Source organism: Epinephelus fuscoguttatus, linkage group LG4 (assembly GCF_011397635.1).
Source record: "Epinephelus fuscoguttatus linkage group LG4, E.fuscoguttatus.final_Chr_v1".
NCBI lineage: Eukaryota > Metazoa > Chordata > Actinopteri > Perciformes > Serranidae > Epinephelus > Epinephelus fuscoguttatus.
This window is the reverse complement of record NC_064755.1, coordinates 26,609,071-26,622,160: the sequence shown is the minus strand read 5'-3', so window position 1 is coordinate 26,622,160 and position 13,090 is coordinate 26,609,071. Positions and strand designations below refer to the sequence as shown.

Genomic DNA, 13,090 nt, shown 5'->3' with positions numbered 1-13,090 from the left:
GGATCCTGACAGGAGAATGCACAGATAAAAGAGTTGCCTTTGTGAGGAGATTGCAAATTGCTGCTGTTGTTCTTAATGTGGATGACAATTTCCATCGCAGCTGACTGGAGGCCGGATTATTGTGAATACATAAACATTCCAGGAGCTCACACAGAAGATTTACTGAAACATTCAGAACAATCTGCGGTTTAACATCGAAAAACACTTTCAACAAAAGACAACTGAGTAGCTGCTGTACTTATCTGTTACCTATATAAACACAGACACTGTTTGGTCTGTATTTTACACTGTGTTTATGCAGTTTAAAGTGCCACATGCAAACATGAAATATCTCTTTGATCCCCCTCGAAAAAATGTAGATGTCCGTTTCCTGTGCTTTGAAGTGGCTGCAATGTACTCCGCAGTGACATGGGAGCCTTCAAGACAAAAAAGGGAAATGAGAGTTTGCTGGGAATCTGTAGGAAGCTCTCAGTCGTCACAAAGTCTGGGGTCGCCCGGGGATCTGGGCCTGGGGAGCTGAACGACGGGAGACTGTTTATGGGATGTTTAATAGATTGCAGCAGCTTACAGGACAATTAAAATTCAACATGAGTGGCTCACTTTGCCAGCAGGCGTGTCGCCTCAACCAGCTTTATGGATGCTCTGGTGTCTGTGGTGGTGCATTCTTCACAGCAGGATGTGATTAAAGGCGCAGCAACAAAAAGTAAACTCGACGTTAGGCCACTGGACTGCTGGTGCCCTTTTCGTGCCTGCTTCTCACTTTGGCACCAGCACATAAAACAAAAGTAGCCACATACGCTCTTCTATGATCACCTGACCACAAAATGCTGGCAGAATCTAATTACCATGGTGCAGACTCATTATAGAACGCACAGAAGACAGTCCAAGAAGTCCTTCTGCATTTTATGTCAGACAGATTTGCACCCAGTTGTTAAAGCAGTCTGGGCAGCGTTTTGGGCTCTGTAAACATCTCGCAGTGCTTTCTCACATGTGAGCCCTTCACTCTGCAGATTTGTGTTGTTTAAATGCTGCTTGCCCTCGTTGTCAATTGAGGGCGTCGAGGAGAGGAGGCTGGTTATGCTTTTTGTGGGTGGGTGTCTCCTAAATGCATGTGATCACGTTTGCTGTGAGAGGGTTCGTGACTCACTGGCTCCAGGCTCAGGATCCTTGTCTGGCCTCTGACAGAGTGCTCCTAATCCCACCCTCTCAGGCAGTCAAACAGAGGTCCTGTGAGTCACGTCTTTACCGTCACTGAGTCCAACAACAGAAGAAGAAGAAGAAGAAAAAAAAAGACGTAGACTGAACACACACTGCATGTCAATTGCATCTTCTGTTACAGTCAGTTGTACTTGTTATGATTTAAAGGATGGAGCTTTTACAGACGGGTAACATAAAATAATGACTAATTAATCTGATCATAATTAATCTTTATTTGTTACTCATTCACTCACAATTTAGGGGCTGAATTTGAGTGGTGGAAATTAACTCAGTTTGCTGTAGTAAGTACTGTATTTAAGAGCAAATTTGAGATTCTTATACTTAACTTGAGTATTTCCATTTTATGTTTCTTTATCAACTTCACCCCCGCTGCATTTTCCTTTTTACCAAAAGCCTGTTAATGGGTCTGAATGACTCTTTTTAGTGTGTGTACTGGGTCAACCTGTCAAATCATGTGCTCACGAACCCTGGATTCAGCAATGAATGAATGAGAGAGGACTGATTAAATCAGACTCAACTTGAGACCTCCGCCAGCCAAGGCCAACTGTGTCTTCATGTGCTCCTTTATTGGTCGTTGTTCTGATTTTTGTCTATTCATGAGCTTTAAGTTGAAATTTGGAAACAACATGGATGCTATAAAGAAGTTGTATGAAACAGATCAGATCATGATTGTGAATATGATTTCAGATTATTCTGAAACAACATCAACTCAAAGGAACCGATACTTTGAAAAGAATCAATCTGCCCCTCAACTTTACTTTGGTTGTTCCACCATCCACTACTTCTGATATTAATGGCAAAGAACTTATATTGATAGCCTGCTCTTTGCTAAGTGGGGATAGCTACTGATAGCTAACAGCGAAAACAAAACTGCTATTCTCTTGCTGTTTTGGTTGCACATTTGTGCCATAAATCGAACCTTCATTCTTAATCTTATCCGGTGACAGACATAATTGCTTATTGTAAGGCTTACAGGGAACCAATCACAAACCATTTCTGCTAAAGAGCTCAATGACTAACGAAAAATAATCTTACCTCGTGTAACAAGTTTGTTCTGATCTTGCTGCATCTTGACTTCAGCCATTTGTTTACTTTCCTCACTTCCATTTCCCTTCTTATGCACTGAGCTGAACTGCCAATCAGAGTGAATTTTAATTTTCCAACACACTCTGCCATCGCTGACACCGATTCAACATGCTGATATGGCCATAAAAAAGCCGTCAAGGACCAATGAGGGACAATGGCATGGGACACAACTTTGCGACTAGAGCGAAAGACGCTCACAGACAGCCCAACATTGACTGACAGCGGACTGTCGGCTTGGTGAAGAAACACAATTATGTTACTTTCAAGTGATTGTAAACTAATGAAAACTGAATATTATATCCAATTTCTACCAGAAGATGCCCCTAAATCATTGCATCTTTAAAGTAGAAAGGGTGTCTGTTTCTACTTTTACATTTTACACACAAAACATGATGAGTTTATAAATTATGATGCACTGATATATTCTTACCTAAGAAGAGTATATAAAGCAATTAAACTATAAGATATAAGGGACCTTTCTGCCTAATGAGTACTTTGAGTTTTGCGACTTCAGTAAATGACCCTAGCTCTTCCTCCAGCACTGCTAGATGTATTCTAAACTTTGGGGAAATGACCGTCTAGACCACACTGCCAGACAATGCGTGTTCAAATAAAGTCTGCTTATGTGTCCTTGAGCAAACTCTCTCACATGAACCATCCCGGCTGTCCTCTGAAACTGCTGACTGCGCCTTTACCAGGCTGCTCAGTTTACTGACATGCCACAAGTCAGGCATCATCATCCAGATGATATAATGAGGAAGAATGCCTGTAGAATGACCAAAACTAGCCCTGGATTGACTTTTCGCCCAGCTGCTGAAATGAAACCGATCCGCGTGTCCACGTGTTTGTGTCATTTCCATGTCATTTGCATATGTAAACCGGGCTCGCCTATCGCTCCGCGGCTGCACCGAGACGAGGAGCCGATTTGTCCGTCGGAGGCGTTAGAGGAGCAAATGGGAGAGCCGCTGCGCGCTAACCCCGCCCCGCCAGACACGTTGCCTTGGGAGAAGCAACACGGGCCGATCGCTGGCTGTACCGTCTCCTTCACTCACACACCGCACGTCCAACACATCAGCTGCTCTGTTGCCCGACAGTCCTGCTGGATTTACCGCTCAACAACGGACGACTTGGACCAGCCGCTCCATCCTGGGAAGGTACGTACCACCCCTGATCCACATCTCATTTTCATCCCATCATGTGTGTGTGGAGGTGAGACACAGAGAGGGTCTCATTTTTAAAATCATCTACAGGAATTCATGCAGATAAAGAAACATTTATTATTCAGATGAATTAATACTCTATAATGATAAAAGGTGTGACTGCGATAAATGGACCTGTCTGCGATTTTTGGTTTCACAGTGCCTGCTGCCCAAATTTACTATGCCTGATGCCCGATGAGGAAGTCTATTGTGTCTGTTACCCAACTGATCTGAAACCTGCATTCACGCGGACAGATCGGATCATTCACTTTATCATTTTCTATCTTCTGTTTTGGAAGGAAAGTGATCCTCAATCTGTGTATGAGGGAATTATTCTCACATAATTCACATGTATCACCGTTTTTAAATCACACTGAAGTGGTGGGCATCTCTCTTCATGTGCCCCACCTACACAGGTAGATGGAGACATGGATATCATAAAGGAAATCTGCTGTGAGTGTGTTTTATCAAAGAAATGTGTGACCTGTAAAAGTGCTGTAGATGCTGTTATCAGCCAGCAATTTGAATTTCTGTCTGAAACACTGAAAGGCCTGCGTGGTGTATTGAAAGTGGCTATATGAACAAGTGTGATGTGTGCATGATGTTTTACGGCACACAGTTGAACCAAGCAAATGTTATGCTGCAATATTTGTTTCGTAAGATATCACCAGTGGTTTGTATCACCCTGGTATTGTGTTGCAGGAAGCCTTCTCGTGGGAAAGCACAAAAGTGTGACTGAGAACATGATTGTGTCGTAGGATGTAGCCTATGCTGAGTGAAAATGTGATATGTAATACAGTATATCACAAAAGTTTGATGCACCTGCACAGACAAGACAGATAAAAATGTTTATTCTTGGTCACAATTATTAGATTTAATTTGATATACATATAGCTCACATACATTTAGTCGTACAGGGCAGCTTTGTGCGTTGGGTTGTGTCACAATTTTAACGTAAAATATATCTTTAGATGTTGAATTTTGATGTTGTATAATCCCAAGTACTCAATATTCAGATATGAAATACACTCAGCACATTATTCCTCCCTGTGTCTCTGTGTTGGGTGAATCTGGCCACTGCACAGACATTTTCCTCGCACATTGTTTTGTTCTCACTAAAACTGGTCAACTGTGTTCCCCCAGGAGCTTTATTATAACCTGCAATCATCATCCAATTATATTTTTTGCCTTCTTTGTTTGTGTTTTATTGGAGCTTGTAAAATCAGCACATCCCTGCTCCACCCTCCCCTGTAACAATAAGATCAGAAGGTGGTCGCCCTGTGACAAAGACCTGGGGAGCAATTAACTCCCCTACCCTCAGATTTCCTCAGGAGGCACAGAGACATGCCAGGCGTCAACCACTCACCACACCAAAACTAATCCCTGTGCCAAAAATGCTGTTGTCACTTCCTTTTATCTGCTAATCACAGAGGAAACATGTTGGAGACATCTGAAGATCCCACAAGCGCATTAAACGTCCGTGAAGAGTGTTATGGTCAGAGGAGTTTCTATTCAAGCAGCGCACTTCATGTTGTGAACAAACAGTGCCAGTCTCTCGTTTAGTGAAATCCTTTTTCCCCCACACAAGTGTCACTTGTGCTGATGGGAGGTCCGCGGTCTGAGGCGCTGGTCGTCATGGTGGCAGACCCCTGCCCCCTTTGAATAAACTCGCTTACAATGATTGTGGTGGTAGCAGCTGGCAGGATGGCTGATAGAGCCTGAATGGGGGGAGAAATACTCGAGCTGGCGATCATTAAATTGTATGTATTTGTTTTTGTGCGGCATCACGATGTGGAGATTTATAATTCTGGGAGACAAAGGTTTGAGCGCCCGAGGGCTATGCTGGGTCATTGTGGACACTGGGATGTTTGGTGTTTGCTTTTGATGGCGGCTAGTCAGTGTTTACTGGCTCAGGTGTTGCATCTGCAAAACAAACAGGTCATTGTGGTCTCACTGCCACCATCTGCTGAGAGTGCTCTGCTGTGTCTGGGCCTTTATTCATGTCTGCTTGGTTGGAGGTGCAGGTTTTTTATCCAGACTAACCAGCAGTGTTTACCCATGAACGCTGAATTTATTTAAGCTTGATTTTGTTACCTTTTAGCTGCATCTGTATTGTTTGATTATACTAACCATGACTTTCTGTCTGCCAGGTCAGTGATGGTCAGTGCTAGTTAGAGCCTGCAGCCGAGGATGTCTGCTACGGATTCGGACAACTCCATTGACTGGCTGGCTAGTGACAATGAGGACAATGAGAGTGAACACGAGTTTGACTATACCGGACAGCACAGCCAGACAGAGGCACCTTCGTCCCCCAGCACCCCGTCGCACCTGGGCCCGTCTGACAGCAGCTGCCGCCGGAGCAGCGAGGTGAAGGAGGGTGACAGTAACTGGAGCGAGGTCAGGGAGGCCTCCAGCCAGGGATTTCCCCCCGGCTGCACCGAGACATGGGACAGCGCCATTGGACTGTGTAAAGCGCAGCAAGGAGAAAAAACGAATGGCAAAAACACTCAGCAAGCACTGAAGAGACCTCACAGCTCCACGGAGGAGTGCAAGGAACGGCAGCTCATTTCCAACGTGTCGGAGAGAAACCGAATTTTCAGCAGAAAGGTGAGCACCTCTGACTTGTGTCTGTTTCCCACAGGAGGTGGTTGACAGTGTCAGCAAAACTAGAGCGTGCCCCATCACCTACATCGACTCCCCCGGCCCCGCTGGAGTGTCTCACGCATCACACTTCCAGTAAAGATGAACCCATAACTACACGCAGCATTAGTCATGCCTTTCTGAAGAACCAGAGTCAGTCAGCAGAACAATAGAAGGGAGTTCAGGGGTTATCTAAATCACACTCAGCAAATTTTATACGTGGAAGCCAGTTTGATGTTATCTTTTCACACATTCTGACAGAGATATCACCTACAAATGAATCTGTTTTCATTTTCAGTGCATGGAGCTACAATGCTACATTCATCCGCTGTCATCTATCTTGAATGGCCTACGTTCGGGAAGATACAGAGAACGTAAGTCGGTCATTTAATTCTTTTCTGTTTTTGTCTTCAGAGCAATCTCAGTGGATTTATACTGTTTAACACAGCCATTCTTCAGCCGAGTCTCTGTCTCTCTCTCTCTGCTCATTCTTTCTTGTAACAACAACAATAGACTGGATAGACAATGTGCCACTCTTTTTGGAATATGTGTCCCTGAGATTTGAGAACGAGATGTCTGAAACAAGTATTGTTGTGGTGTTATACAGTAACCACAACTATTTCCTGTGTGTGTCCTGTATAATGAAGCTCATTTTGGATAAAGCTTCTGAAGCAGCTGCAGTGTTTTAAAAAAAGGCCCCTTTAAGAGTAAAAAAAAACACATTTAAATGTTATTTTTTTGCCTGTTGAGACTAATATCACGCTTCAGACCTCCTTGTAAATTAGCTGCTTGGCAGAGAGGAGTGAGAACATACTGTACCACAATCTCCAGTAAAGCAGCTGCTGTTTGTGAGTCGTCTGATAGGCATTATAAGGGCCTCTGGAAGATAGCGCCGTGTTCAGACAAGCTCCGAAAACTGCTTCATTTGGGATCTTTGTCAAACCTTGTGTGTGTGTGTGACCCAACACTTCCTGACCACAGAGGCAGGGAGCCTGTTCCCCCACACACACATTTCACACAATCCATCTGCTCCACAGACTCGGCCCTGCTGTCAACACAGTTCATGTGGCTCATGGTACAACTTTCTTCTTTTCCAGGACTCAGCAGTTTCCAGGAGAGTGTGGCCATGGACAGGATTCAGAGGATCATGGGTGTTCTGCAGAACCCCTGCATGGGGTAAGTGTCCTCAGCTTGACCTACATACACGAAACAATGGGCTCTATCATCTTGTAATTACCAGTATATCTTCTGCACAAGGCTCTGTAGCTATAATCATATTTTGAGGCATTTTGCTTTGTTCAGCTTGTTTGTTTTGCTGAAATCTCCACCCTACAATGCACTCAGCTCAGCATACAATTACAAAGAGCCAGTCATGGTGCTCGTTGTCTGTGGGTCAAAGTGGTCTCCGACATGTCTGTGACACATGGCTCACAGCAGGTTTCCCTGCGAGGAGCTGCTACCCCCACACATTCAGGATAAATTTACTGCAGAGATGGCTGGGTCTCGCCATGGCTGGGCACCTTGTTAAAAATGTAACAGGCTCCACTGTGGGAGCAGCACACTTGTGTCTGCTTGATTAGCTCTCCACTGGCCAGACGGTATAATGGAGTATGATATCACCCCTCTAAAGGAGAAAGTCTTGATCCCTGTAAGATGATAATGTTCAAATGTTTTGACATTTCACAATTGTTTTACGTCATTAAATAGTAAATGACTGACATTCTCAGGTTCCGTAGTGTCTGATTTTGTGTACTTCAGAACAATGAGGCAATATGGTTGAAATCAATACCACAATATCAGTAAGGACATGCTCCGACTTGACACATTTCATGACAGAAAATTTGCCACATGTGTAAAGCAGAACCTTCCAAAACTAATTTAGCTATTTTATGATTTCAATTTCCCTTTAAATTATTAATTTGGACTCAGGCTGCAGCTTATAATTTCATTATTTATTGATTCGATTCTGGGAATTTATTAATTCAGTCTATAAAACTTCAGAAAGTCCAGTTTGACGTCTTCAAATAGCTTGCTTTGTTTGACCAGCAGTCAAAAAACCTAACAGAGTTTAATTTACAACCATATGAAAGCAGATTACGTTTGCGAAGCTGGAACCAGCGAGTATCAATTATCCAAATTGTTGCCAAGCAATTTTCTGTGCGAGTAAACAAACAATAAGACCAATCATTTTAATTGGAGAGCAAAATCGTATAGAATAATAGCACATTATGATAATGTCATATGATTACACTGAAAGTCTGTGTATGAATCAGCAGTGTCATGTGCCATCCTCCTCTGAATTTAAAGCCGCATTACTGATACCTGTACGGGAAGCGAAGCATCAGTGTGTATGGATATAAGATAAAGTGCTGCTGAGTTTGGCACCGACTAATTAGAGCCCTCACCCACCAGCTGCTGCCCTCATATGGGAGACAAAGAGTGGGTGTGGCAGCCTCTCTGCAGACAGCCGGGACAGAGGCTGGAAGGTGGACTAAGCCCCTCCCTCCCTCCCGGCGTCGCTCCCTATGCCTGCTCTGTGTTGCCAGCTGGCAGCCCCTGCAGCAACACAATGGCAGATAGGATCAAAGTGACTTTTTTAGCAGTCACTGTTGCGGATAATCTTTCACATGAATTTAACATGCCCTGAATGGAGTATAGCAGGAAGGTCCTGATCATATGACACGGGCTAATCCCTACCCACCATCTGGTTTTGACGGGTGGGAGTTAATGGGGCGCTGCTCTCTGCTGCCCACCTCCAACGCAAACTGCGTCACCGCGATTAGTTTATTTTCACAATGACGCTGTTGGAGACCGCTGTGGCTTTGGTGTTTTATATTTAGAGGCGAGCGGAACTGTTATACATCAGGCCACGTGTGAGCTCAAAACATGTGAGAAATGTACTCAAGACAATCCCCCCCCACACACACACACACACACTTACACACACTTACACACACACACACACACACACACACACACACACACACACACAGTACAGGCTTTGCTAAGTGAGTGTAAGTGTTCACCCACTGTTCAAGATTGCCTATTTCCTGTGTGCTTGATGGAGAGATAAGATTTCAGAGAAGAGGTTGGTTAGATTATTGGTAGGCTCTACTCAGATTCATGCATGAAAGCTTGAGTAAATACCTCTTTCTCTCTGTTTCTTTCTCTCCTTCCTTCGTTTTTTCAGGGAGAAATACATCAATATCATTCTTAAAATGGAGGAAATGCTGAAGAGCTGGTTCCCTAACGTTAAACTCCGAGACCAACTCACTGTCACCCAGACAGAAGAGGCTGTTCCTACCAAGAAACCGAAGGTAAAGTTGCACAAAAGCAGAACTGTTGCGTAAGAACTCTCCGGTTAGAGGAGGCGCGCTGCCAAGAACATACGGTGACGACGCAGTGAAAGAGGGACAAAAATATCTATTATTATTTAATCACAGGTCTGGGACAGGGGAGGGGGGATTAAAAGCTATTTTTACCGAGGTATTACCGCAGTCTCAGGTTCGCTAAGAACAATGACAGAGGATAAAAGGTAATTTTGGAGGAGTGTTCCTAAGGGGATAAGAAAGGTCAGAATACTCTGGAACATTCCTTTGCATTTAATTGGTTAGGATTTATTTCTGTGGCTAAGCCTGACACACCCTCCTATCAACTATTTTTCCTTCAGTCACCACAACAAAGCTGGCTGTTAAGCACTTTGTAACAGGTTGTACTGTTTGCTAAGGCAACACAGCAACAATGAAGCTGCTATGATCAATATTTTTATGTCAACAATGGATGATATTACTATTAATAATGTGGCAGCAGTTTCTCATGGTGACAAATTGTGTGAATGACAGTGCAGGTCTTAGCTTCACAGACATCTGTTCACAGTGATAAAGCTCTGATAAAACCGGTGTACACTACCTGCTCGGCACCAAACACATGAAGCTAGCAACTAGCTAGAGAGCATGCATTGTAGTTAAACAGCTACTGAGGGGGAAGATATTTTTCTCAGGAGGTATTGAAGACCAAATCAAAGCTAAAAAAAAGAAATGTCTTCCAATGAATGCTAATTCATTGCAACTGTTGGCTAACAAATTAGCATTTTTAAATGTTATTTTCCAGTCCAGAAAGTATGAATGAGGGATCCTGTTACTGTTCTACATCCGTTGCATAAAGGATCTGTATAGTGGTAATAGGCCAGTGACGTGTTTTGTTTTGCTTCTACCAAGTGGCCAAAAAAATTGTTGGTGCAGTTTATTTGTTGCTTTAAACCTTTTAATCTTGAGGCTCATTTATACTCTCTCGACGTACAAAAATAGATATGCTAATTTTAAACGTTTCGACCATCACTGACATACCTGCGACCTTTATGTCGGCATAGATATATCCAATAGATGGCACTAGAGTGAAAGTTTCTGACAACATCAAACGTAGCGACGGTGGAAGAGGTTGCAGCGGAGGTAGCGTAGACGGCGTTGGTCTTTTCACTGTATTAGCTTACTGCACAAGCTCATTTACAGTTTTCATGTTGATCAATGGACATTGTCCCTGAATATTAAACTACTAAATCATTTAATTTAAACTGTTCACCCCCTCAGCTATCTCCAGTGACCATTACTGCAGTCGTGAGCCCCGTCACCGTCAGCGATCCCCAAGCCGGCGCCAAAACCCTGAGAGTCACCGACCTCACTCCTCCTGGAGCCTACTCCGCCAGTAACCTGAAGTGGCTCCACACGTCACCCATCTGCTCCCCCATAGCAGAGCAGGCCCAGGCTGGCCCCAGGCACCTGCTGTCCCCCAGAGACCTAACGCAGGACAACGCTGTGTCCTCCAGCACGGACAGCCACACTAAGACAGACTCGGTGCCCAGAGGCCCCCCGCCGGGCAAAATCAACGCACCCTGTCTAGAGAGGCTCCTTAAGTCGACAGAAAGCATCATCACCCGCAAGGGGACGGGCGGTTTGACGGACAGCAGCTGGTCCTAGTCCACGCAGACGGCTGGGCGTCCAGCTGTAAGCACCGCACAGCCCAGCCTGGCCTTGCCCACCTTGCCGGGAGCCAGTCAGCTCGCTTAGCCCATTCCAGCCTTCAGGGGAGACGGGAGCCTTCAAAAGGGACGTCACAGTTTCCACTTTAACGTGGAAGGAGTGTCGACAAACATGTTGTACTCTCTGTATGGGAATGTGCCCTCTCTGACATGACAAGTGTCCGCTTTAGTTCCCTTCTGTTGACTTATGTTTGTTTTTTTGTTTGCACTCTTGAATAGCGTGTGTGAGAGTGGGAAGGATAGATTTCACATGCTGAGATCACCGGAGCTAGTGATTTCACAACTGAATTGTTCCCACTGGCTTGTAGATGCAATAATACAGTTTGAGTATCTGTGAAACCGCCATTATGCCTGAAAGGGAAAGAATTGCAGGAGTAGTGTGTGCTGGAAGGGATTTTTTCAGATATCCAGACATGTCAGTGGTCTACATATTGTTGTGCTGAAAATGTGGGTGAAATGTGACGTTATTTTCTCCCCCCCACCCCTTGACTCCACTCTTAAGTTTATTGATGTGACTGTTACTCATTTGTATACTTTATAAATAAGTCTTTTGGTACAACTGTTCTACCTCAGTGGGCACCACGTCACAGTTAGTGAGTAGGAATGTGAACGCTACGCTCCAAATCTGGACACCTCAACAGATCTGCAGTGAGCCAAACGGCCTCTGACAGCGAGGTGTGCAGTACGAGTCGTTCTGCTTGTACAAACAGAGGATGCTCTCTCCGTGGGGATGCTCTCGTGGCCTGACTGGTGCCATTGTAAAGAATGTCAACTGCAGATTTCTTTTTCGAGTCTCCCAGTAGAAGGCAAACAGTGCCTGTAACGTCAAACTGTGCCTGTAAGCCGGTTTGATCCAGAGAGAGAACCGTTCAGAATACCTGCTCCTCTGTGGGATGTACAAATCAGGAATTCTCACTCTCCTGCCATTTTCCTGTATCGAGTAAATTATTCAGATCTTGCCAACTACTTTCTGTGGTGGAGTAGAACAATTCTTTTGTTTTGCCACAGAACTGGACAGTATGTTAGACCAGCAGAGAGGGACAAGGTATTTCTCTGTGTAAATCTTACAGAAAGGTTGTCGATTTACCCTGAAAAGTGGCCTTTATAGTGTGAAATTTTATACTTTCAAAATAAATGTGGTTATATTTGTTTGATGCAAAATGGCTACAGTTTGTGTTATTGTGAATTTTATTTATACAGGCTTGTGTGAGGTACCTTAAAGGGGCAGTTCAACCCAGACACAAAAATACATATTTTTCCTCTTCCCTTCAGTGCTGTTTATCAGTCTAGATTGTTTTGGTGTGGGTTGCCGATGTCTGCCTTCCCTTGAACACGCCTGTCAGGGGGGTCAAAGGGTATAGACGACCCCAGCCCAAGGCCAAGGGGGGGTTATGAAATGGTCTACGATCGACCCTTAAATTGGATCAAGTATTGGGCTCAGTTTAAAAGCTATGAAGACATAGGCATCATATCAAACTAGAGGACCTGAGGCACCCATTGGCACTGACCATGCTATGCTATCTTTTCAGAAAGGGCCCAAATAACGCTCCAAATTTACGCTAAATTTTGGTGAGGGAAAAAAAAGAATATTGTCATGTTTCAAAATGATGTATTTAAATATTGGGGGTCCATGAACAGTCTTTTAATTTCATACATACCTTGTAGTGATTTCCTCATTCAGTGTTTGAGTTTACTTTTATCTAATCATTCATTGGAGGGCTTTTTTTCAGCCCAGGACACACATGTAACTACCTCTGCTTTTCAAAATAAGAAAAATAAAAAAATTATTATTGGATTATATTTGCAGGTAGTGTAAAAATGTATAAGTTGTAGCATTAGCTAGCTCAGTGATGCTAGGTGAGCTAGCAGTAGATGCACATGTACCTCTGCACAGTGATACAGTTGGCAGGTG

At 44.0% G+C, this 13,090-nt stretch overlaps 1 protein-coding gene across 1 annotated transcript; it reads left to right on the top strand.

Annotated features, from left to right (window-relative positions):
• The first annotated feature begins 3,302 nt into the window (after nucleotides 1-3,302).
• LOC125887618 (circadian-associated transcriptional repressor) lies at nucleotides 3,303-12,339 on the top strand. The gene is made up of 6 exons (XM_049574583.1): nucleotides 3,303-3,458; nucleotides 5,654-6,110; nucleotides 6,442-6,517; nucleotides 7,241-7,319; nucleotides 9,334-9,460; nucleotides 10,730-12,339. The coding sequence occupies exons 2-6, from the start codon at nucleotides 5,694-5,696 to the stop codon at nucleotides 11,114-11,116; spliced, it is 1,086 nt and encodes a 361-aa protein (XP_049430540.1). The 5' UTR covers nucleotides 3,303-3,458; nucleotides 5,654-5,693; the 3' UTR covers nucleotides 11,117-12,339.
• Nucleotides 12,340-13,090: the final 751 nt, after the last annotated feature.